General features: G+C 37.7%; 2 protein-coding genes and 1 non-coding gene across 7 annotated transcripts in view; 1 reads left to right on the forward strand and 2 right to left on the reverse strand.

Moving 5' to 3' along the window:
• Positions 1-4,310: 4,310 nt before the first annotated feature.
• TRNAH-GUG lies at positions 4,311-4,382 on the reverse strand. Its single transcript has one exon. It is a non-coding gene; the product is annotated as a tRNA-His (tRNA).
• An 8,402-nt stretch (positions 4,383-12,784) lies between these two features.
• Positions 12,785-14,859, forward strand: LOC122668100 (probable receptor-like protein kinase At1g11050). Its single transcript, XM_043864664.1, has 3 exons — positions 12,785-14,669; positions 14,710-14,732; positions 14,763-14,859. Exons 1-3 carry the CDS (start codon positions 12,809-12,811, stop codon positions 14,835-14,837), a joined length of 1,959 nt encoding a protein of 652 aa, XP_043720599.1. The 5' UTR covers positions 12,785-12,808; the 3' UTR covers positions 14,838-14,859.
• A 727-nt stretch (positions 14,860-15,586) lies between these two features.
• LOC122668102 (ultraviolet-B receptor UVR8-like) overlaps positions 15,587-23,934 on the reverse strand; it is a 28,450-nt gene continuing 20,102 nt past the window's right edge. For 2 of the 5 annotated variants that reach the window (XM_043864667.1, XM_043864671.1), the window contains 7 exons: positions 23,099-23,272; positions 20,337-20,408; positions 18,591-18,662; positions 18,295-18,413; positions 16,674-16,759; positions 16,505-16,557; positions 15,587-15,909 (listed from right to left, as the gene is read on the reverse strand). In XM_043864667.1, the coding sequence (XP_043720602.1) occupies positions 15,823-15,909; positions 16,505-16,557; positions 16,674-16,759; positions 18,295-18,413; positions 18,591-18,662; positions 20,337-20,408; positions 23,099-23,272 (663 nt within the window). In that variant the 3' untranslated portion in view covers positions 15,587-15,822. The remainder of the gene's footprint in view (positions 15,910-16,504; positions 16,558-16,673; positions 16,760-18,294; positions 18,414-18,590; positions 18,663-20,336; positions 20,409-23,098; positions 23,273-23,934) is intronic. The other 3 variants (XM_043864668.1, XM_043864670.1, XM_043864669.1) reach the window with 3 other exon arrangements.

Here is a 23,934-nt window from a genome sequence, read left to right on the forward strand (position 1 = left end):
CACCTGCAGTCTATCATTATAAAAACCATGGACCCCACTTCTTTTATTGATAAAATGTTCTCTGTGAGGGGTGCAGGCCATGTCCAAACACAGTGGGGGATAAAATGACCACCCAGCTCCACATGAAAGGCGAAAATCTCACCCTGAGATGCTACAACGCGTTTTCATTAGCTGTCCTGTGCACGTGGCCTCTGCGCTCCCCCACAGAGGATGCTCCCCTATATCATTATAGATGTAATCCATCTATTGGTTGGTATTAAAGGATGGGCCATATGGGCATAATATCTTAGATGTTGGATTTTAATTAATAAATGGTTGAAATTGATTTTTTAATGTGGGGGTGTTTATGGGAATGGAGAGCATAGAATCTATGAATATGAGAATGATGGACGCACGTAATATCTCTTTTGTATGTTGTATAAGGTGGGAATAGAGTTCACAAGACTAACTTGACCATTCTCATACCATATTACTATCTATTTTATCATAGGTAAAAAGTTCTCTGTCGAGAAGTGTGGCCTACGCCAACACTCTCATGAGTCTATCTCTCTCATCCCCATATGAAAAGACATCTCTGCCCCCTTGTTTTAAGGAGGAGAGAGATAGACACATGGGAATACTGGCATAGACCACACTCCTTTATAGAAAACTGCTTCCCTTTATTATATTAATAAATATGCACTTCAAGAGCAATAAGGGAAAAGTAAAGTAGAGAACGATGTTTTTAGACATAAATTACAACCGATATAAAGTAATGAAGTATATTTCTAAATTTGGTATACATGTTATTCATATGAATGAGATGATCCACGACGTTAGATGGTTATAACTCCTTTCTCATATTTCTTTTTATCTTTGTATATAAGTATACAACTGGATTATTGATATTAAGTATACTCTTCTTCTAGTTAACAAGTTTCCTAATTTAATTCTATAATATTAATAAATACCAATTTTGTATTGCCTATCATTTCAAGTACAGGGATATAGGAACGCCAACAAAAATTATTTGAATACTACATTCTAATAGTTGAATTTGTTTTTTATCAAATGTAAGAAGGATTTTCTTTAATTGTTATATTTTAAGTAGTTAAAATTAGTTTGTGGCAATTCAACCATTAGTTATATATACAAATAAAGCCCGTGCATGTCTTATGAAGTTATTTATGGAATATGGATTAGTAGTTAAAAAAAAAAAAAGATTTAACTAATAGGTTTTACTTAATTCTTAATCACTTATCAAGTATCTCTTAAAATATATTTACAAAATTATCTGGAAAAAAAACTGGTGTTTTCAAAATTCAAAACGACTAAAATTTATTATGAAATATATTTTATATCATGCCTTCACCCAGAAGTAGATCAACATGGTTTTTTTTTATTCTTTTTTTGTCAAATGGAAGGGTGATTTGAAAAATCGGATAGTTTAATGTTTAAAAAAAATGATGTGGATTATTCACATGTCAAATTTCAAATCAATATTCAATATGTATTATCTCATATTTACACATGTCCCTATGTGCATGTCTATGCATCAAATTGTAGATTCTAGCTGTTAGTCCTTTATTTTTCAATCCTTGTTTTTTCAGTTGGCAAACTCAGTTTGGATTGAAACTTAACGGATAAACAAAAGACCCAGGGGTCACCTATATACAAATTTTCACCCCACTTGAACTGCCACATAGCAAGTATTAAAGCTTGCTATTCAATTTTTTGATGAGGGCATGCCAAGCTCCCATTCTTAATTCATGATCTATTAAATTAAACTAAAGAAATTTTTAAACCATATAATTTTTGGATAAAATATCATTGGACAATAAGAAAAACTAAAGCAAAGTATTACCATCCATTATTAATGAGCTAATAATACCCATTGAATAAGAGGCTACTGAATAGACCAATATGAAGACAACCAAGAATAATATTTCTTCTATTTCTAAAAAAGACGTAGAAATCAATCTAAAATCACAACCTACCATATACCAAGCAGTTTAGACTCTATGATCTTCTGTCAAACCTAAACAGTCGAACAATGGAATATGGTGTTTGATATGATTCTTTCACCATATTTATGAGAAGTTGAAATCAATTTCATATGAAATAATGAAAAAGCTGAAGAATTGTTTCAATATTGAAATTGAAATCAATTTCAAGTATATTATATGTTCCACTTTAATGAGCATGTGTTAATAATAGAGGTAAATGTGTCATTCGACATGTTTACAAAAAAATAAAAGTTTTAGGGTGAGTTTTAATCTCTGTACTTCCGTATAATTGTGTTGGAGTGATATCGAAGCTTGTGACTGATGCATTATTCCTATGATTACAAAGGTGGAGATTCTATTAGACATATTTTAGGTTTTTATTTTTTATTTTTTTGGAGCTCCATTGAGGGTGTAATGGTGACCATAAGAAAACTTTTCTGTTTCATATCCATTTTTCTTCTTTTGTTTTGAAATTTGGCTCCAAATCCTTTTCTAACCAAGAGAACCAAAAGTGGACTTGAAAACAGAAACAAAAAATTCAGAGCATAGAACAACATTAAAGTGATTAAATGAAGTTGATGAGGCTAGGGATATTGTATATGTTTCGTTCCTTAGCTAAGTACGTTTTAGAATCTATGTTGTGTCTTTGTTGCTTAATTGAAGAAGGAAACCTTTACTTAGACTCCATAGCAAGCATATTCAAAACCCTCTCTCCGGCCTTCCTTGTGTGAGAAATGGTGTGTTCTGGGGGGCCATCAACCTACTTTAAGTAGAAAAAAGGTGGGACATTACTAATTAATGTGGCCCACAGACTGTCTTTTACGGACCCATACAACCTACCAAGGCCCACCCTAGTAGTCGGGGTCACCTTATAGGTGCAAGACACATGTTGGTGTTGGACCCACCTGTGATGTGATCAAGTAATTTTGAATTTTTTATATTTTTCTTTTCTATATCTTACCAAAAAAAATATATATATATATATTTTCCTTTTCTATAGACTTTTTCATGGCTAAACCTGATTTTTTTTTCCCTCACTTTGGTTTTAAAGTTTAGGAGAAAAGATTATCAAGATGCAGTCCATGTTTTTTCTCTCATGTGAATTTTTAGATACTCATTGATGTGGTATGCAGATTCATCCTCACATTGACAACATGGGGAACCCTTTTCTTAAAGTGTTTTTTCATTTTTCTCGGTTTGAAAACTAATTCTAATAGTCTATCATACTAGACTCTATGGGTTAAATAATGACCATTAGAACTGTATGTGCCCATAACCAAAACCTCCTTGGGGGGAGGGGGGGTAAACTTTAGTCGGGTTCTAACGATTAGAGAAACTATAGAGTACCCTAGGTTTTAGAAACTTTGGGGGTACCTTTTTCCATATGGGGAGTGTTCTTTGTGGGGAAGCACAGGGGGCACGTGCATGCAGCAGCCAATGAGAGTGTGTGCGTTGGCATCTCAGGGGGACTTTCGCCTTTCATGGAGGTGGGGTGGTCATTTTACCCCCCACTGTGTTTGGGCTTGGCCTACGCCACTGCCCCCCCCCAACCCTCACAGAGAACATTTTCCCTTTTTAATTTTACCCATATCATTAGTTTAAAGGACACCTCGCTAGTGGTACTTCTCCTACGACTACCTCTCTACTTGTGCACCCATTGCTCCTGGAGTTGACTTCCTTTCACACACGAGAGTCACGACTTCCACTCACCTCCTCACGCTCTGTAGTCTGGATCTTCTACTCGCGTGAGGTGCCACCCCACATGGTGGAGGGCCAATGAATTGGAATTTCCACCCATCTAACCCTGTTTGGGTCTTTGACCCCTTTGTCAGATGGGATACGTGGAGATTCCACTTCATTGACACTCACCATGTGGGTTTTTTTTATGAAGAAAGATAGCTATATATTATTTATGGGCAAGAGATCTCTACTTGGTGGTGTTTCCTATCCCCTCTCACAAGGCATCGTGAGTTGACGTCTCTGCCCCCTAGGTAGATACCCAAGTGTACTTACTCATTGGAGAGTGTAGGAAACACCACCAAGTAACTAGAGATCTTTTTTCCATTACTTAAATATTGAAATGTACAGCGTGGTGTTGGTGAGGTGAATAAGTTGCATCAACTAATTCAAAAAAAAAAATCCTGTCTAGGTAGTAAAGCCCAATGGGCTCATCCCCGAGTAACCTCAGATACACTTCCGCCAACTCTTCTCAGCGAAGAAGGCCGAATCCATCGGACCAAAAGTTTACGGGGAGGTCCTCTTTGATTTTTTTTCTATGCAAAATGTTACCTTTCGGACATTTTTTTTTTTGGGTTGAATAAAAATTGTGGCTGCTGGGATTCGAGCCCAGGTCTCCACGGCCACAACGTGGAATTCTCACCACTAAACTACAGCCACTTGATACCATCAGACATTGTTATTATTAAGTTTTTTTCTCAGAGTCAGCAGAGTAGCAGACTAAACGTTTTCCCCTGAATTCTCATGATTAGATTGCAGTGTGGAATTGATTCTTACGAAATAGCTAGTTACCTTGAATTTCTGCCAAGTGCTTCACAAGCAGGTTTGACCCGACAATTTCGTGGAGGAACGGAATACCCTAAAAAGATTGTCCTAGCCAGCTCCAGTGGAGGGACGGATCGGTGAACCTCGGTCCTTTAATTTTGACCTCAAAAACATCATATAGGAATATAAGTTTGGTCCCGTCGGTTCGAGCCTGAATAGGATTTGGGCTGGATTTTTCAACTTTGACGGCAAATTAGGGTTTAAATTTTTAGGCCCTGAGTCAGGGTTGGGTTAGGCCAGGGTCGAGGCTTCGGATTAAGCTCAGCCTAACCCGATCCTGTATTAAGTTATGCTTTACAATCTACTGTTTATATTTTACAATTTTTGTTTAGTATCTAATTATCTATTGGTTTATCAAAAAAGGCTAATTATCTATTGTACGAAAAATATTTACAATTTTAAGATTGGACTAAGTTTTTTAACCCCAAAAAAATTATAATAGTTAATTGAGTATGAAACAAACCAGTAACTAATCACATGTGTCTCACTTTTTAAATGCATAGGACAACGTAAATGTACAAAATTAGGGCAAGTCAAGGTCAACTAGGCCTTTGCAAAAATGAGAGTCAACCCAACCCTTAGCAAAATCAGGGTCAATTAGGGCCAACCCGACCCAGCCCGGTTCGATCAAGGTCAATCAAGGTCGGATTGGGTTGGGTTGGGCTGAGCTTGGCAAGGTTGGGCCTGGGCTTAGATATCTTAGCCCGACTAGGGTCAGGTTGGGCTTGGGTTGAGCTAAGACGACTCAAGGTTGGGCTAGGGTTTTAAAAAATCTGACCCTGTTTCACCCTCATCAGACATAATTGAAAATTTCCAATCAATTGTACATTATTAGTCCATCCAAATATCATAATTTTTACAAGCTCGGGTATAAATAATGGTTCATAATATTGGGATCGCTTTTTGGATTAGTATCAGGATCGGTCTGGGGATAGCCCTGAAATGGGCGACGGATTTGCCATTTTTTAGCAATAAAATTCATTTTTTTTAAATGTTTTTACCTTTGAATTGTACCAATGGATCAGTATTGGATCAGTCAAGGATTAGGTTTGATATCGGCCGATACAGTTCCAATCTGGGCGAATCCACCGATCCAAGACCGCTATTATGAATCTGGTATAAATAGGCAAAGCGATCTCTTCAGAAACATTTGGAGGAGGAAATATTGGAGGAGGAAATATAGATATATTTTTATGCCTTACGAGTGGAGCCTTCTGTTTCCCCCAAATTTCTCCGATCTGGAGACCATTGTTGGATGAGAAAACTATTCCATAAAGTGAATGGAATCAAAGAGTGGGTTCTACCAGTGTCTTGGTAATCCAAGGACTTTTCAAAACAAATGCAAAGATTGCAATGTCAAGAAGAGGAAGATAGAAAGATATTGATATTGATTTAGAAAAGAAAAAAAAAATAAAAAGATATAACAAAAGAAAACAGTAGATCAACATTCCATTCCTGACCTGCTTGATAACATGATGCTAATGACCTGCTGATATTGAACATGATGCCCAGTGTTTCAAACCTACAGATGTTGATAACATGATGCCCTGGCCTACAGATGTTGGTAGATCACACGGTTGCCTTGGCCTACTGATGCTATAATATGATGTCTTCGTTTCTGGTCTACAGATGTCAATATGATGTCAAGTAGCCTGCTGATGTGTAGAACATGATGCCTCTTCCAGATGTTGATCCCCCTCTAAGTAAAATATGAAAATCTTATATATAGACTAAACTTGTAGAATCTTGAGTTGTGGGTAGTTACCGCAACTTCCATTTCGCATTTTGAATTTGAATTTGAACTCTTTAGGTGGTTACATAACTGCACATAACCTCCTTCGCCACCTTCCCACTTTGGGTTTTTTTTCAAATTCAAAGGAACCCATTTTATGGCATACTAGGTAGTTTCACAACTACCCACTTCTTTGAGAATTGGTTGTAACCACCTTACTGATCGATCGATGGTCAATGACCATTTTCTAACCGATTGATCGTTTTCGGTCATTGACCGTTTATTGACTGACCGTTTTTTATCATTGATCGTTTTTTCTGATCGTTTTCGATCATTGATCATTTTCGATCTGACTGTTTTTGACTGTTTTCAGTCACTTACTAATAAGTCAGTCTTGGCATAAATAGATTTCAATCTATTTGTCTATTGACCAAAATAAACCGAAAATAGAGTGTAAACACCTTCATAAGTCATATGTTAAACCTAGGATTCAATAAAAAATCTAATTCATATTGATACCCTTATATAACTTCCTGTGCTTGTGCAGGGGCCACATGCCCAAAGAACGATTGATTACCCATTTAATTATTAGTATAAAAGAAAGTTTTCAAGCACACGTTAGCTAAAAGGATTTTCAGACTTTTAGCACATAGAGTATAGAATAAACTAGCATGTGGATTGATGATTAAGCACTTAATTTGATCATTAGGAGATTCCCTAAAAAGGGTTCATGGTTTGTGGACGTATATTGAGGCAATGTCTGGTTATAAAGGACAGATAAGCAGAAAGGATTTTCAGCATATAAGAGGGTTTTTCTACTCTAGGAGGGCAGAAAAATCCAAGATCTTATGCTCATTAATGCTGGAATACTCCTCCCACTCAGTCAGGCCCACATAAGGAGGCGGTAGTGGAGATTCGAAAATGATTCATTCTCTACTTCTTCAACTATTTTAAATGGGGGAGGAAAGATTCGCGGTGGAAAAGCAACCAAACCATGAGTTGTACACACTACGTTTTTGGATCTTCTCCCAAGATTTTTGGTAGGGGGGGGGGGGGTGGTATTTGGTTCCTCTACGGCAGCGGGTGGGACGATCATTTCACTTTTGTCTGTACGAGGTGGTCAAACTGTGGCTTGGCTGCTAGTCATTGAGGATTAGAATCCGAAAAATTATCTTCTCCATTTATCTGCCTTTTCATTTACTCCATTTCATCAAATAGGTGGGGAGGGAGGGGGGGGGGGGGAGGAGGGTGATCATTTCTACCCTTATAGGATGAAATGGAGGAAATAGAAAGACAGATAAATGGAGACGATAAAGATTCATCAGAATCTTCCGTGAGGGTGTTTCTCTCTCTCATATTATTATGAGTGAATGTGAGTAGGGAGAGAGAAAATATTATATTTTCTGTTTTTTTTTTAATTTGGGTTGTGGTGCAACGGTATTTTCCCTGTCAAAAGAATAAGTGAAGGTATTTTCTCCACCTTCTTTTGAGGACGTCTGTTTTTCATCTCAAGTCCTTGAAAGAAAGGGAAATATCATTTTCTTGGCAGAAAAAAAAAATACTATTAAGAGTCGTCATCTAGATTAGAGTTCGATCCATGTATGATTCCAATGGAAACTAGTCGAATCTAAGAGAATGGATACACATCAGGTAGTGAACAAGGAAGATGTTAGGCACCTTGATCCACTTGATTAAATTGACCTATTTTGTTATTTGATATTTTTATTAGATAAAATACATCACATCAGAATTAAACATGAATATAAAGTTAAACATATGATGAATTAAAGATTAGAAAATTGAAAGAACAGACTTAGATTTACCTTTGCACTCGGCTAAAAAACGAAGTTAGTAAACTATAAATAATAGATTTTTACAAAATATATATATATATATATATATATATATATATATATATATATATATATGTATATATATATATAAATAATGGATGGGGGATTACTGCCAGGTTGTGTGGCCTCTGCTCCTAGACACAGGGAGGATGAAATAACCACCCTGCCCTCGTGAGCCTGCCTTTGTTGGATGCTTGCACACACGCTCCCATTGGCCCTTGCATTGGCTCAGGTGCCACATGGCTTAACAAACTTCTTTTTTCCATAAATAATATGCATTAAAGACAAAATGAAACCAGTATTAACCCTTATCATATGCTGGATTTCTCTACTAAGATCTAACCTTGAAAATCATGTATAAATATGAATAAAAAATAAACCCTATATATATTATGATAAATCTTAACCCTAATACAACCAAGAAACATGACATAGACTAAAGGAATTATAAGAACAAAGGAAAATTGCATGCATTAGAAGAAAAAATAAAATTATCAATCATTACAAGAGTTTAGACCATACAAAATGTTGGAAAAAACAATCCATTTTCCACGTGTACGCAATTTAGTGGAGATATACAAAGATAACTAAGTATGAGCAAAATAATAATACATTGAAACAAATCAACCCAAGTTCTAAAAGGTACATCAATTTTATATGAAAAAACCATTCCAATGTGAAAAAGAAAAACCAAACGACCTTGTCTAAGAAAAAACTTTCACTTTAATAATAACGAGTTTACAATACTTTCCAGACAATGCTAGAGCCAGTCAAACATTAAGAAAAAAAATTCCCTTGTACTTTTTTCTCCACTTTCAAGAGATACTTTCCCTGTTTGTTTTGAGCATACAAATTCTTGAATAAAGTTGAATTTTTATTGTACCATAAAGCTACAAACTCAAGAAACCCACATGATCCTGACTCAACATGGGCTGAGATGTGGGTTGGGCTTGGGTTGGACTATTTAAAGCCCCGGGTTGAGCTTGGGTTATGTCCAAAGCCTCGCCCAACCTACTCACCACCCCAATGCGAAAAAAACTCCACCACCAACATGCCAGGTGGATTTCGAATGTGACTTTGACCGCCTACCAGAATGAAGTTTCCTTGTGATGACAATGTAACTCTTGTTAGTTAAAATGGGTAGCTTTTCTCTAACTCCATTTGATCTTCCAAGCATTTGACTCTCATATTTGACTTTTAGCACCCAATGGCCAATGTTGAGGATTTGTATTCCTAGTGGGTTTTGTTTCTGTAGGGTGGGCTATTTTTTGGCCCATCATAGTTGTGGGGGTTACCCCAGAGGTGCAATACGAGTTTAGATCCACCCAGACGTATAACCACCACTCATAATTGTGGATATTATTGGCACAACAACGCCGACACCGTCACACCGCCTTTCTCAATGGAGTTTTCCTTTTATTGGAAAATTCTCTAGGATTGGGGCTGGTCCTTAGGATTTTATTAATATAAAAAACAATCAAAAGAGGAAATACAAGAATGGAGTTTTCCCTCTTGTCTACTATGGATCTGTGAAATACCCATTTTGTCATCAAGGGCAATTTGATCATTTTATAACGGTATGAACATGTTTATTAAGCCTTTACTGTTTCATTTAGGTGGGGGTCTATTTAGTGAAGAGGGCTCTTTCGGTTGTCAAATTGTCATATTCAAGAAATTTAGAATCTTTTTTTTTTTTTTTTTTTTTTTCTGGATTAAGAGCTTGTATTAGAGGTAGGGGGAGGAGGGGGGGAATAGGGGATGGAGATAGACGCTAAGGTGGTTTGAACTCATGACCTTTTATTTGAGGAGTTTCTAGTTTCCACAAAATTTAGGGGTCTTAACCACAGTTTCAAAAAAGTGAGGATATCTCAGTTAAATTGTTTTCAAACATTAGAGACTTTAGGTGCAATTTATATATTATTTGGGGTAAAGAGGAATCTTTATCCCCTCAATTTGTTAGTCCCTCAATTTCCTCAATTCCATGTAATAGGGGTTGGAAATGATCACCCTACCCCCTGCCCGAATACACTGTCCGGAGCAAGCAAATTGAGGTGATATTTTTCTAGGTAAAGAGTCACCAGGTTTTTGATGACCGAAATTTCAAAGAGTCTGAAGCCAAGAAGTGAGCTTCTCGATTTGAGGATCTAAAAAAAAACCAAAACCCACATATCTTCAATAATTGTTACTGTTACCCAATCCGTGCCCGAGGAGGCACTATCAAAGCCTTGATAGCACCTAAATATTCTAAAAAAATCCTGATACACTTGATCTCTAAAGTGCGGGCAAAAAAGAGAGTATATTTAATTCCCTTATAGTTTTCTGAACAGCAGCAGAGAAGCTCCAGCCAACTTTACAATGGCACCAAGGAAGCGCAAATCCTGATCGAATAGAATAGCTCCTCTCGCCCCTTTATTTGATGAAGAAAATCAAGCTCCATCTATAAAAGTGACTGTAGAGTCTTAACAAAATTAGGACCATTAGGGGTGTATGAACATGAAAAAATAGGAAAGCTGTCTTCCAAAAATAAACCATTAGAAATAAGACTAAACATACATATTCTATTATCTTCAATCGTATGCATAAAAGCTGAAATAGTCGAATGAAGATTTAATTGCTCAAAATTAAAGAGCATCTTGCTTCAAGACTTCCAAATTTGCCATAGTAACGATGAACATTAAATCTGACATTCATTTTGGTTAAGAACATCCTAGTAGTACTGCAATGTGAAAGAAAAAAACGAAAACATAAAACTCCCATAAGAAAGTATCCAGCGAAACTTTCCAACAAAAAACTGCAAAAAGGCATTTAAAAATACATGTACCATCGATCGATATCGGTTGACTTTTTATCACCAACACCAACCTGAAGATTCCCCAAATCTCACTTCAATCCACAGTCTGACAGCCAGAATGATTTGTTTAATATAACGTAATTTACGTAATAATTATTTTGTTTAAAATAAAGCATTTGCTCTCTAAATCATAATCACATTGAAAATGAGATGCTATCATAATCTTTTTTGTCTTTTAAAAAATTTTCCATTTTGACTTTCTAGGTAATTATGGAAGAGGATTGTTAATTATGATAGAGAGCAGAGTAAGGGTAAGATTAAAACTTATCATTCAAGATCACTATTGGACATTTTTGCCCTATAATAGTATAATACCAAGACCAACATGATACTGATTTAGATCGGCTAATATGTTCCACTTCCTGAAACACTGGTCACATGGGAGGTCCAATTGAGCCGAATTGATAGATTCCAAGGTCACTACTCGGCAAACGTTTATTAAATAGTTTGGTTTTAATTTTAAAAAAAAAAACATTTTAATAAACAGTTCAATAACAATTTTTATACTTTAAATCGATTATATAAGTGAGTATATACAATAATATAATAAATAAGAGATTGTGTTTTTTTGTTTGGTAAACAAAATAAGAGATTGTGTAATACTATAATATATATAACATGTAAGAGCATGTAGGTGTGAGAGTAATATCGGAAAAGACTAGACATAACACGTATTGGTATACCGCAAGATGGCGATTGATGTATCTCTCTCTTTCCCCTTTTGAAATGACTCCCCAGCCTCCCTTATATCCATCCTGTATGATACCTCTTCTTGCTCTCCACGCCCAATCGGTGATGCCCACTAGCTTGCTGCACACGAACTGCGCACATGACAATGCCATATAATATATATTACAATTTTTGGTGAAAGAGATGTATATAATATGAATGGATTTTCTTATTAACACCCTTCAAGATGTCAAATAATTAATAATCTTATTTTTTTATCTTTTTTGTAAACAACACAATTTTTTCTCAATGACAGTAATAGTGTCATTTCATATGTGTATTCGAAAAATGTACATGACAATAACACCTTTTGATAATAGTAAAATAATATCACTTTCAACTTCTTTTATATCCTTATTTTAAAAACCTGAGATTAAGACAAGGGCAATTGAAAGAAGATATCAAATTCTAAATACACTTATTGAGGTGTTATTCAGAGACACCGTAATATAAATTACATAATTAATAGGGCTGAAGGATGGGCGTGAGAGGGTATTTTGGGAATAATATACTAAAAACCCTATAGCGGTTGGTACCAAAATGAACCAGACTATGTAATGGGTTATTTATATTTTGTCCTATCCACCTATTGGTCAGAATAACCACGTCATCCTTCACGTGGCAATATGAGCCGTGCAAAAGACCTTTTGCTCTCTAAGATGGGATGTCATGCTTGATGCTTTGCTCATAAGCAAGCTATTTTTTAGGTTGTCTTCCTTTCTAGTCCAAGTCGCTCTCCTCTTTCCTGGAAGTTTGATATTGAAATATCGAACTCCACCATCTCTACGACTCCTCCTTACAGAGCGAGGAAAGAAGCCAGAAGCAACGATGAAAGTCATGAAACAGTTAAGAAAGAAAACTGCTTTGTTTTTCGTGTCAGTCCTTATCAGTCGTTGTGCCCTTTCTCCATTCCTTGAAAATTCGTCTGATCTCCCATGTTCCTTGCATCATCCATCTTTGAAAAACAAAAGTCGCTAGGCAAAATTTTAGGTTTCTTGATATATATAGTTTGATAAGACTGAAACCAGTGAGATTACTCTCCAAATCCCATACACGAGAGAGAGAGAGAGAGAGAGATTTTGAGGGAGCAACAGAGATGAAGCTTCAATATGATTTCTTGTTCTTAGAAGTAGTTCTGTTTCTCTCAATTGGAGCTGCAAATTCAGTCTCAGTTGCTTCCAACAACATCTCTTCATGTCCAATGGAATTGGGCTATATACAGACGATGCCGTGGGACTACTCAGCCTGCAAGAACTACGACCTAAACGGCAACCATTGCTGCCAAACCCTTCTCAGCGTTTATGGAATTGCTTTTGCTCAGCGCCTCAAAGACACTTCACTCTTCCAGCTCCCTGACCTCGACACCTCTATAGCTTGCCTCCATGACTTCCAATCCAAGCTGGATTCCCTCTCTCTCCCTTCAGACCTTGCTTCCTCCTGCTTCGGCAACTCTGAACGCTTCGTCATCGCTCCTCATGTCTGTGCAGGAATCGAAACCAAGCAAGATTGGATCAACAAGCTCGGACCCACTACACCTCTGGACTTTGGATGTCATTCTGATCTCTCTGGTACTTCTTGTGATGCCTGTGTCACTGCCGGGTTTAAGGTTCAAGCCAGTTTAATTGCTATTGATGGTAATACATCTCATGCCACTGATTGCTGGTACTTCACAATTCTCTACGCCGGTGGAATCGTCAATGAATTCGGACCTGAGAACACCGGCACTGCGTCCTGTATTTTTGGGCTACCAATTGGTTCTGCCATGGATGGAAGCAGCGAGAACCACTCGACTCTTGTGTATGCCTTAACTGGTGCTGGTGTGGCTGTGCTGCTTATGTCGTGTTTGTTTGGTTTCTATATCTGGTGGAATAGGTTCAGGAAAGGAGATTCTGGTGATGAGTTTGATGTAGAGGAGCTGCAGGGGTCGAAGCCTCGGTTAAGACCCAATAATGTCTCAATCTGGTTCAAGATTGATGAGCTTGATAAGGCTACAAATAATTTCTCACAGAAGAACTTGATTGGGAGAGGTGGGTTTGGAGTTGTGTACAAAGGGACCTTATCAGATGGAACTGCAGTTGCTGTGAAACAGATCACAGAATCAGATATTCAAGGGGATACAGAGTTCTGCTATGAACTTGAACTCATCAGCAATCTGAAGCACAGGAATCTAGTCCCCCTCAGAGGCTGCTGTGTTACAGAAGAGGATGATGTAGAGAGAGGCAAACAGAGGTACTTGGTCTATGAGTTCATGCCAAACGGGAACCTTGAAGATTATCTCTTTGGTAGAATGATGAAGAAGCAGTCTCTATCTTGGCCTCAAAGGAAGAGTATAATCTTGGATGTGGCTAAGGGGCTTGCCTATCTTCACTATGGAGTGAAGCCTGCAATATATCACAGAGATATTAAGGCCACCAATATACTGTTGGATGCAGATATGAAGGCAAGAGTGGCAGACTTTGGGCTGGCCAAGCAAAGTAGAGAAGGGCAGTCTCATCTCACCACCAGAGTTGCCGGCACACATGGCTACTTGGCACCGGAGTATGCGCTCTACGGCCAGTTAACAGAGAAGAGTGATGTTTATAGCTTTGGTGTGGTTATATTGGAGATAATGTGTGGGAGGAAAGCGCTGGACTTGTCATCCTCAGGCTCACCAAGGTCATTCCTGATTACAGAGTGGGCGTGGACACTGGTGAAATCAGGAAGAATAGAAGAAGCTTTGGATGGTTCGCTGCTGAAAGATGGGGATGCTGCAAATCCCAATCCAATGGCAATCATGGAGAGATTTGTGCTGGTTGGGATTCTCTGTTCTCATGTACGGGTGGCTCCAAGGCCCACCATCTTGGATGCATTGAGGATGCTGGAAGGAGACATTGAGGTTCCCTCAATTCCAGACAGGCCATTGCCTCTCAGCTACCCATCATGCGTTACAGTAATAGAAACACCTTCAGCATATCACCCTCATTGAGCAGCACACTCAGACATGAGAGACATGCTCAGGTAATCAGACAGGAAGCTCTAGGATTATTTTTTTAAAAGGAAATGCTCGTAAGGTTTGTAAATTGTTCCAGAGCAACCCTTCCTTTTTAGGTGAATTGTACATTACTCACGAAAAGATGTATTCATGACGGTAACATTAGTGTTCCAATAATTCTCAAGTTATTCATTTTAACAAAAGGATTTTCAGGGGAGGTGACCTTTTGAGAATGGATGATCTTGTGTTCAGTATCATACTCAATCTACATTCCTTACAATAGGCATTCACTCGAGGCATCTATTCCTTGCAATAGGCATACTCAATCTTGTTCTTCTTCTTCTTTGTTGGTAAGAGTATATTATTCTTTAGGTGTAATATATATGTTAACTCATACATGTGGATACCCACCCCACTGCCCTAAAAAAAAGAGGAGTCCTTGGGAATTTGCATGGGAGTGATAAGAACATACATGGGGGATTGGACAGAAGTAGGAGGGTTTTGGAGAAACGCAAAAGAACTAGAATTTGTGCAGAGGTGACCTTCAGGGGATCAGTGTTGATCTATATTGAATACATGAGGTCTATACTCTATAGTCTATATGTAAACCTTTGTATATTTTCTTAATCATGAATTAAATATATTATTTCTCATTCTTAGGGAAAGAAAAAAGGAAGGGGATGGAGGTTTGCAACTGGTTCTGTTGTGAATGAAACACAGAAAGCTCTTCGAAAAATGGAATTCACCCATTTCATAATTATGCACCATTCACAAAACAAGTTGTAGAAAATAATCCAAGTACCAAAAGTGATAAGCACTTCATCACAACAACAGAAAACAAAAAAAAGAGCCAAAGGCACACAGAAGAAAAGTTGTGAAGCACTTGAGGACGAAGAACCATAGGCAACAACACTAGAATTAGCACTCAACCGCTAGATTAGAAAATTATGGACTTAGGTCTTTTTAAATACAACAGTACAAGGAATAAACATGCGGTTCTGTAGGGTTTTATGGATTTACAGTGATGTAGATATTGTGAAACATTAGTATTGTCATCCAGCAGGTACACAGCAGCATGAAAAGCTGGGAGCTCAAACACGTATATCAAAAGTTCTGAACATTTTGGGGAAGTCAAGGATTTATATTCGCATCCGTTTGCCATCAGTCTGTGGCACACTTACATCAGTGACATTGCCCTTGGTTGGAACCACAGTTTGCCCCTGCATCTGCACAAAACATGTTTAAGTTCGCTTGTCCATTATATTCACATCTGCTAGAAAGATGCACATGTCAAGGATCCAATGTCTGGCAACATTGTCGCTACATTTGTTACCATCACAAGGTCATGTTTCCTCGCCATACAAGAGACTTGGAGGGGTATGGGTTGGTTCATGTGATAGAGGATCCCACACCATCTCATTGGTAAAATTTTGGCCTAAAACAAGCACCAGAAGTGGTAGAAAGGTGAGTTTAAAGTTTCATAAATTATAAACAATGACCTGTAGATTGGAATCTAATAGCATTTCTGTAATTATGTCACTTTGAACTCACTTTTTAAGGCATCAAACTTGACAATTGAGATGGGTGCTAGGGATATCATTTGGACACCCAAGGTTTATGATGTGGCACATCATGGCAAACATGTAAAATCATGAATGGCTCGCTGGCTGCTTCTCATGGAAGGGCCCATAGGTTTTTACCAATAAATAATGACAGTTTCAACCATAGTTTTCATGGCGCCTAGGAGAACCAAGGCAGTCAAGGGGGTCAAAAACTAAGGTGCTCCCAAACCAAAAGAATGAAAAGCAAAGATAAACTTACTGTTTCGTCTGGAACAATTGCATATCTCTCTGATGGTGAAACCCAAGTCTTGCCTGCTCAAATAGAACCATTGAAGGTGAGTAACTCCAGTAACAGATCATATAATGAGGAAAATACTTCAAATGCTCAGATCAGAATGTGCATAGCCAATGAACCTCCAGAGAATTACCTGATAATGATTCAACCCTCGATGATTCTATCTGTCGACAACTAGATCCATCAACAGTTAAAGTCTCTATAATCTTGGGAATATTTCTGCAGTTTCCAGAAACAAAATGCTATCAGTTGAAACATACATGTATAACAAGAAAAAACAAAGTATTTCAACGAATTATCCAATTAACAGTAGTACTGAACCTCTGAGGTTTTTAACTCAACTTGGTTACATTCGGTATACTACAGGTCTACAGTGAGTTAAAACACATAGAACTACCTAAAGGAAAAAAGAAAGAACTAACAATGTTTGGGTTAATGGGATGTATATTTACATTAAATAGATTCAGCTTGCTGTAATCTAATGAAAGTAAAGAAAATCCATCAAACTAACAAAGAATGATTTGTCAGATCCACTTAGTAAATACACCAAGTTAAAAAATAACGTACTTAAGGATCTGTACTTGTCGAGTACTCCCCTTTCCCTTGCCACCCCCCTCCCTCCCCCCCCCCCCCTCCAAAATAAAAATAAAAAACAAAAACAAAGATCCATGTTCACTTAACAAACCAGTAAAACGAGATCCAGCCATCAAATCCTGCTCTTTAAAGATGCTTGGAATCTAGGCACAATAAAATAATGCTATGAGAAAGAAAGAGACTCATCGGGGCTGATCAAGTATCCATCCCCATTGCACCGCACTTGATTCTAATCCTCAATGTGCACTTGAGAGCTTCAGACATCGGCTGGTCCTCTTAAAGAACATCCAATGTAATAACTAGTACGAAGTCCTTTCCCAACGCCCTGGCAAAAGGAGAAGAAAAAGAGCAAAAAAAGAGAATCCAAACCAACTTCTTTCGTGAGCAATAAAAGGCCTGAGACATGAGAGGAGACTAATTACTGAAACTATCTCTACAGTGGTCATCATCCAGATGGATGGAGAGAAATAACACCCACTTTCCCGCACCACTGATTTTAACACCAGCTAATTTCCTGACTCTCAATATATGTCAGAGTTCATTCTCTAAGTGATACCTCTTCATGGCCTGACCCTCCCCAAAAGTCGCTATTTCCCTTAAGTTTGTAGAAACATCAGTTCCAACAAAATTCTGTCACCACTACGCACTACTAGACGACTGAAGCTTTCTTTCATACAGATTTTCAATTTATTTTTAACTTCTCTTTAGGTTTTTCATAAATTTCAACTGGCCAAACCACTCTCCTTATGTTCCGTCTACCAGACTAAACTCTTTGACAGAAAGGTGCAAGTACTTGCTATTTTTTCATACATGGGACCTGCCCCGATTCCTTCGCTAAAAAAATTGCCTTATTAATAGATATCCTAATGTGATGAATCATCATCATCATTATTATTATTAATGGTATCTAAGTTTTATCTTCATGGACGGGCTCTTTATCAACAGAAGGCAGTTACACGGAAGGGACAGAATATAATCCATTCTCACACTTGCTTGAAGCATTGTTTGAAGCATTGTACATGGAAAGCTCTTTCCTTTTTTTCTCAAACATCAAGAGACCAACATCATCATATACTACCAGTTAAACAGGCCAACAATATGTGCATAGTGATGGACAATCAAAAGGTGACTCCAATTTCAAACATTGGGAATACATTTACCGGTCAATAGAGTCACCATGTCCAAGTTGTCCATTTGTACCCCTACCCCAAGAAAAAACGTTCTGTTCTTCTGTCACAGCAAGTGTGTGCCTCCATCCACAAGAGATTTGCACTACTTTCTGCCATCAAATCCAAGAAAATTTTAGAAAAAATGTACAAAGAGATGTAAATGTTCTAGACAGGATATTCACCCCTAAGATAAAAAGGCTAAAGGCAGCAAGTCTTCATACGACTGGAGAGAGTAGCCAACTGAGCTATTCCAGTCAGTTTAAGGAGCTAAGGAAAGGAGAATATGCCTGTTCCTGTGGAAATTTCACTTGCACTGGAGAGCAGTAGTCAACGTTATCACCGACACCAACCTGTCCAAACTGTAAGGAAAAATGATGAAATCTTAGCAGCAACCAACAGCTAGAGCTAACAATAAGACATGACATCTGAAGCAGTTTACACAAAGAAATCAATCAAGAGAAGAACAAGAGTTTGGCATGTGACTTGGGATAGGTAAAATACTTGATGAAGGTTCCTGAACTCTTGACAGCAGAAACATCATAAAACAAAGATTCCAGTAAGATCTAGGAAGGGAAATTCACACCATGTAAGTTTCCAATAAATCAAAATCATAAAAAATTAGAGGAAATTAAATATTCTTTTAGAATTTAATGAAACAGTTAACCTATCTCAATATACAAAGCATCAAACTTTCAGTGGTCATCTTAACCTATCTCAATGTACAAAGAATCAAACTTTCTACATCATTTGAATTCTTAGCAGATTATAAAATATTGTTGAACTACAGCTGCATACACTTAATCAAATAACAGTGTAACCATGCATAAAAAAAAGAAGATAATAATGTATTCTTAATCATGTCCTCCAAATAAATATCTATTGTATAAATATGGATCATCCTTGCATTACCATAAGAAAAGAATTGGCTTCCCACACATTCAATTTCCAAACAATGAATTTTGATTGAGCACTTGAGGTGAGTTTGCATGGTGCATTTCATACATCTGGAACCTCGAATAAGATCAAATTGGTCTATGGATGTAAAACTAATAGACTGGACTTCATTAAAGGGTGTACCCAGTGCACGAGGCTCCTGCCACTGCGGGGTCTGGGGAGGGTCATAATGTACACAGCCTTATCCCTGCTTTTGCAGAGAGGCTGTTTCCAGACTCGAACCCTTGACCACTTGGTCACAATGGAGCAACCTTTCCATTGCACAGGCATGCCCTCAATAGACTGGGCATCATAGAATCCCAAATTCCCAGCCATGCACTATTTCTTTCATGTGAAGACCCTCAAAATCTGCAGTTCTACATCCACACTCAGGTTATTTTAAAATCTATAGCAGTTGTGTAATTTCAAGATTCCAGGTGTCCTGATTCTTTTCAATACACCTTCATTTCCGTTCCATTTGTCCACTCCACTCCTTAAGAAGAGCTGCTATTCAAGATGGAATCCTAACCAAATTGTTAAAACGGTACACACCAGTGTTATTACAGCATCCACCTCAGGTGAGAAGAACACATATTCAACCTGGTTGCCTTGTGCTTTGCATTACACACCTTTTCATGCCACCACCTCTAATACACCTCCAGTGCCATTTGTGTACCTGTGTGCCTTCATGTCTCTCTTGTCTGGGTTCCTCTAGTGAGCCAAATAAAGCATAAGCCCTTTTTATTTGAAAATGCAGCCATAGGGGTCTCTTATTTATTAAATAAATATGCTACATTATTGTTATTTTATACTGTGTAAACTGTACTGATGGTACTTGTGTGTCTGTGTGTGAGCCCACAAAAGGTGCAGCAAACAGTAGCAAAACAACCTTAATGGAAATTTTGTGCATGCTAGAGGATATTCCATACAACTGTATTCATGCTTTCTATTATTCTATATCATCTTTCATGTATTCCATTTTGCAACAGCATATTTAGTTAGAACGAAAAAACTTATATAACATGAGACTGAATGGTGCAAAACTTTGTCAGTTGAGAATATGATGGGATATATATGGTCAAGAAATGAGAAGTGCAAACCTTATTCCATCCCCAGCCATAAAGTCTTCCATCAGATGTCACTGCCATGGTGTGGCGCCAACCACCAGATATCTGCAAAGATTTGAGCCCAACATACCAAATAAACTATGTATTGAAAATCAATGAACAAAATAGGGCACATAAAAGAAAATATTCCTCAAATTTAATAGTAGGGACGATGTTCTCTGCCCAGGAGCGCATCTGAGCGCAGGCTGCGCCCAGACACATGGGACAGGACAGGGGTGTCATTTCCGTCATTCAGGGGGGTGGGGCGGTCATTTCCCCTACCCCTCATGCGTCTGGGCGCATCGTGTGCCCCCAGTGCAGAGATCATTTTCCCTTAATAGTATATACTAAAGCGCCAGTGTAGCCCATGAAATATTTCCAATCACCATAGAAGTCACGAGATATCAATAGCTTATAGCTTATTGGTAAAATAAAGTTATTTACGATTAATTGGAAATGTAAAAAAAAGGTTAAAATTTAAACCATTAAAGAAATTTAAAGCATTTTCTTTTTCAAAAGAAAAAAAAATGATTCATATGAATAAATTTTCATTATTGACTAGCTGTCACTGGTGATGATAGGGTTGGCACTTTCTGCCTCTTTTTTTTTTTTCCTGATATATAATAAAGGGAATTTTATTGCAAATAGAAATAATGAATGCAAGGGATATAGCATAACAACAACAACAACAACAATCCGCTGCAACCTAAGCACCACAAAGGGGACTAATGAACAGGGTAATTAGCACATAAATGGAGTGGGTATTTGACCCCAATCTTTGCAAGCTCATCAGCCACAGCGTTAGAAGGACACTTCCTCCGGTGGACATAAAACTCCATTATCATGCAGGAATCTCACTTGTTAAGTTAAAGAAATCAAAGACGACGAGCAATGCCAGGATGACCATGGGGGTACTTGCATTTCATTAGGAGAGCTAGATCTTTATGTTCACAGAGGAATTTTATATGAAGGATGCAATCTGCCAACTCATTAGCGGATGAGTTAGTCAAGTTGGGAGTCACTGAGAATCGTTGTAACTGGGTCCTCATCCCAATCTAAATTCTATAGCCTCCCTTGTGGGTTCCTGGCCCTCTAGGGCTGGTGTTGTTTTTGTACCATGGCATTGTATTTCTCTTCCTAAATAATTTTCTGATTTATCTGTCAAAGAAACAAAAAGGGACAACTGAAAGGTTTAGATGGACTTTGACATAATTATACTACTAAATGTCATCCGGTGCCCCCTCCACTCCTCAATAGAATGCATTTGGGGCCCTGCAGTGCCTCCTAAAGTTGCCTTCTTCCTGGCACCAGACAAGATTTAGATTAAAGTCAGGTTCCTTTGGAAATTCCTCATCAGCTGTTTACTAAAATTTCCTAGGCTGATTCAGATCCTTTATTTTTTGGAATAGATACTCCAAGATTTATTAAGTGGAAAAGAGAAAAAGGTTAATCCAGATACGACTACATCATAAAAAAACAAGAAGAAGCAGTACAATGAATGAGACTCCCTGGAAATTCGCCTACAAGATAGGGACCCAAAATACATGTCCTCTCTAGTAATACACACTCTAGCCTATTCATCAGCTCACTGAGTTGGCAGAAGGAAAAGTTACCATAGCTACACAATAACCTTGCTTTGCTTCTGAGGGACATGTATTTCCAACCACCAGCGATAGTCTGAAGCCAGCCCAACACAGCTTAGATTCACACTCTATAATCAACTCCAGGCGATTCAGATCATTTTCTTGCAGTTTGGAGAGAAACAAATTTTCTCCAAAAACTAGATCGCTAGTTCCTCATAGATGACAATCGTGAGAAATTCGATTAAAGCAATTCAAAAGATGGAAAATAAATGTTTTTTTCCCATTGACTGATGCAGAGAGTAGATGCTTCCGTCACCAAGAGAAGCATACTTTGGGACTTGCTTCCAATCACTACATGCAGAAGTATTTTGAAGGCGCCATTGAACAACCGTATCCCCAAGTGGAGGTTCTAAATGACATCACAGCTTTCGTATTCCCTAAACTTTTGAGGAGATTATGAGGGTTAAGTGGACCAATTTTAAAACATTGTTTTCTTTTCTAGTAAAAAAAATTAATGATTAAATAAGAGGCCCTCTATACTAAGCAGACTTATATAAAAATGGGAACAGAATTAGTAGATATTCACAAAAGAAAAGTGTCTCCTCATGGGAGCATGAGTTAAATTCAACTTATTCCAAGAAGCTTACTCATCAAGCTGAAGTATACAAGCAAAAAGAATTTTGAATATTAATTTTATACACTTCATCCATTTTATAGTACAAGGAAAATTAAATATTCCAACATGTGACCTATATTGTGTCACACAAAGCAGAGTCCAATTGATGAATAACTTGATTCCAAATCATATGTGAAAATTGATGAATAGCTTGATTCCATATCATGGCTTAAAAATGCCACTGGAAGCTTAGATTTTAGCATTTAATGGGATTGAGATGTGGAAATATGTTGATGAGAAGATTTGAACGATCTACTAAGAGCAGAACAAACTCATACGAAATTTGAATTACTTCTAATTAGCTAGGGATTTTGGCAGATACACAAAATCCACCCCATATGCAAAATCTGATTGAAATGGCAAAAGATTCTCTCAGACACTAGGTGTAGTCAACCTAACAAAATTCTTTATCAACCCAAGAAATCCAAATTCCTTCTTGGTGTCAATTAAGAAGAAATGAAAGGAAAATTGTGCAAAGGATGAGAACAAGAGATGACCTGAGAAATAAAATCATCATGCAAAGCTTCCAACCGTTGAGGAATAAGGTGATCCTCAAAGTCGCCATGTCCCAGCTGACCATATTTGCTCCATCCATAGGTATATAAAACCCCGGAAGACGAAACAGATATTGTATGCCGCCATCCACATGCAACCAGAACCATTTTCTGTCCCTAAAACATTACAAAAATAACAACTAAACCTTAACAGAAGAAGTTCGAGATGTAATTTTTGTAAAGAACTAAGATATAGAAACCATAGTGGAAGTAGATCATCAAATGCCACATTAATTTGACTAAATCCTAGAAAAAATTTTTGGGAAGATAAGATTGGCCCAAGGTATCAACAACATAAATGCTGAGTAAAAATTGGTAGTCACGAGGGATGACAGGACAGTTCAGGAATAATGGAGAGTTCCAGTGCAGATTTTGTGACCTTGTCAGACACATTACTCACTTAGCTTCTTCAGCTAATGCCCCGTTCCATTGGAGACCTAGATCAGCAAATTCTCTGACAGATGAGCTAGCAAGGAAACCTTGTACCTTGATTAAGCAAGCAATCGGTTCATAAAAGGACTAAAGTTGCAAACACCTAAGTCTTTGGCTTTTGTTCCTTTAATTTCAGGTCACCAGAAGCGCAAAAGTATTATATAAATATAAACCGAGAGAAGAATCATTAGGAAGTTTTCTCGCCATATTTAGCATGTCAGGGTTAGAAAAAAGCATCACATACATAAAACCAAGTGCACAAAGAAGCATCTCTTAAGCATCCCAGTCCAGCTGCAATGGGCAATAAAGCCCTGTCATTCTTTACACTGTTCTTTCATCGGGCTTTG

The sequence above is a fragment of the Telopea speciosissima genome, chromosome 7 (assembly GCF_018873765.1).
Source record: "Telopea speciosissima isolate NSW1024214 ecotype Mountain lineage chromosome 7, Tspe_v1, whole genome shotgun sequence".
Classification (NCBI taxonomy): domain Eukaryota; kingdom Viridiplantae; phylum Streptophyta; class Magnoliopsida; order Proteales; family Proteaceae; genus Telopea; species Telopea speciosissima.

Excerpts from the sequence above, each read along its gene's own strand:
- LOC122668100 (XM_043864664.1), top strand. The coding sequence starts at position 12,809 with ATGAAGCTTCAATATGATTTCTTGTTCTTAGAAGTAGTTCTGTTTCTC. Across the intron at positions 14,670-14,709 it reads AACACCTTCAGCATATCACC|GTAATCAGACAGGAAGCTCT; the intron begins CTCATTGAGCAG and ends AGACATGCTCAG. Across the intron at positions 14,733-14,762 it reads ATCAGACAGGAAGCTCTAGG|GTTTGTAAATTGTTCCAGAG; the intron begins ATTATTTTTTTA and ends AATGCTCGTAAG.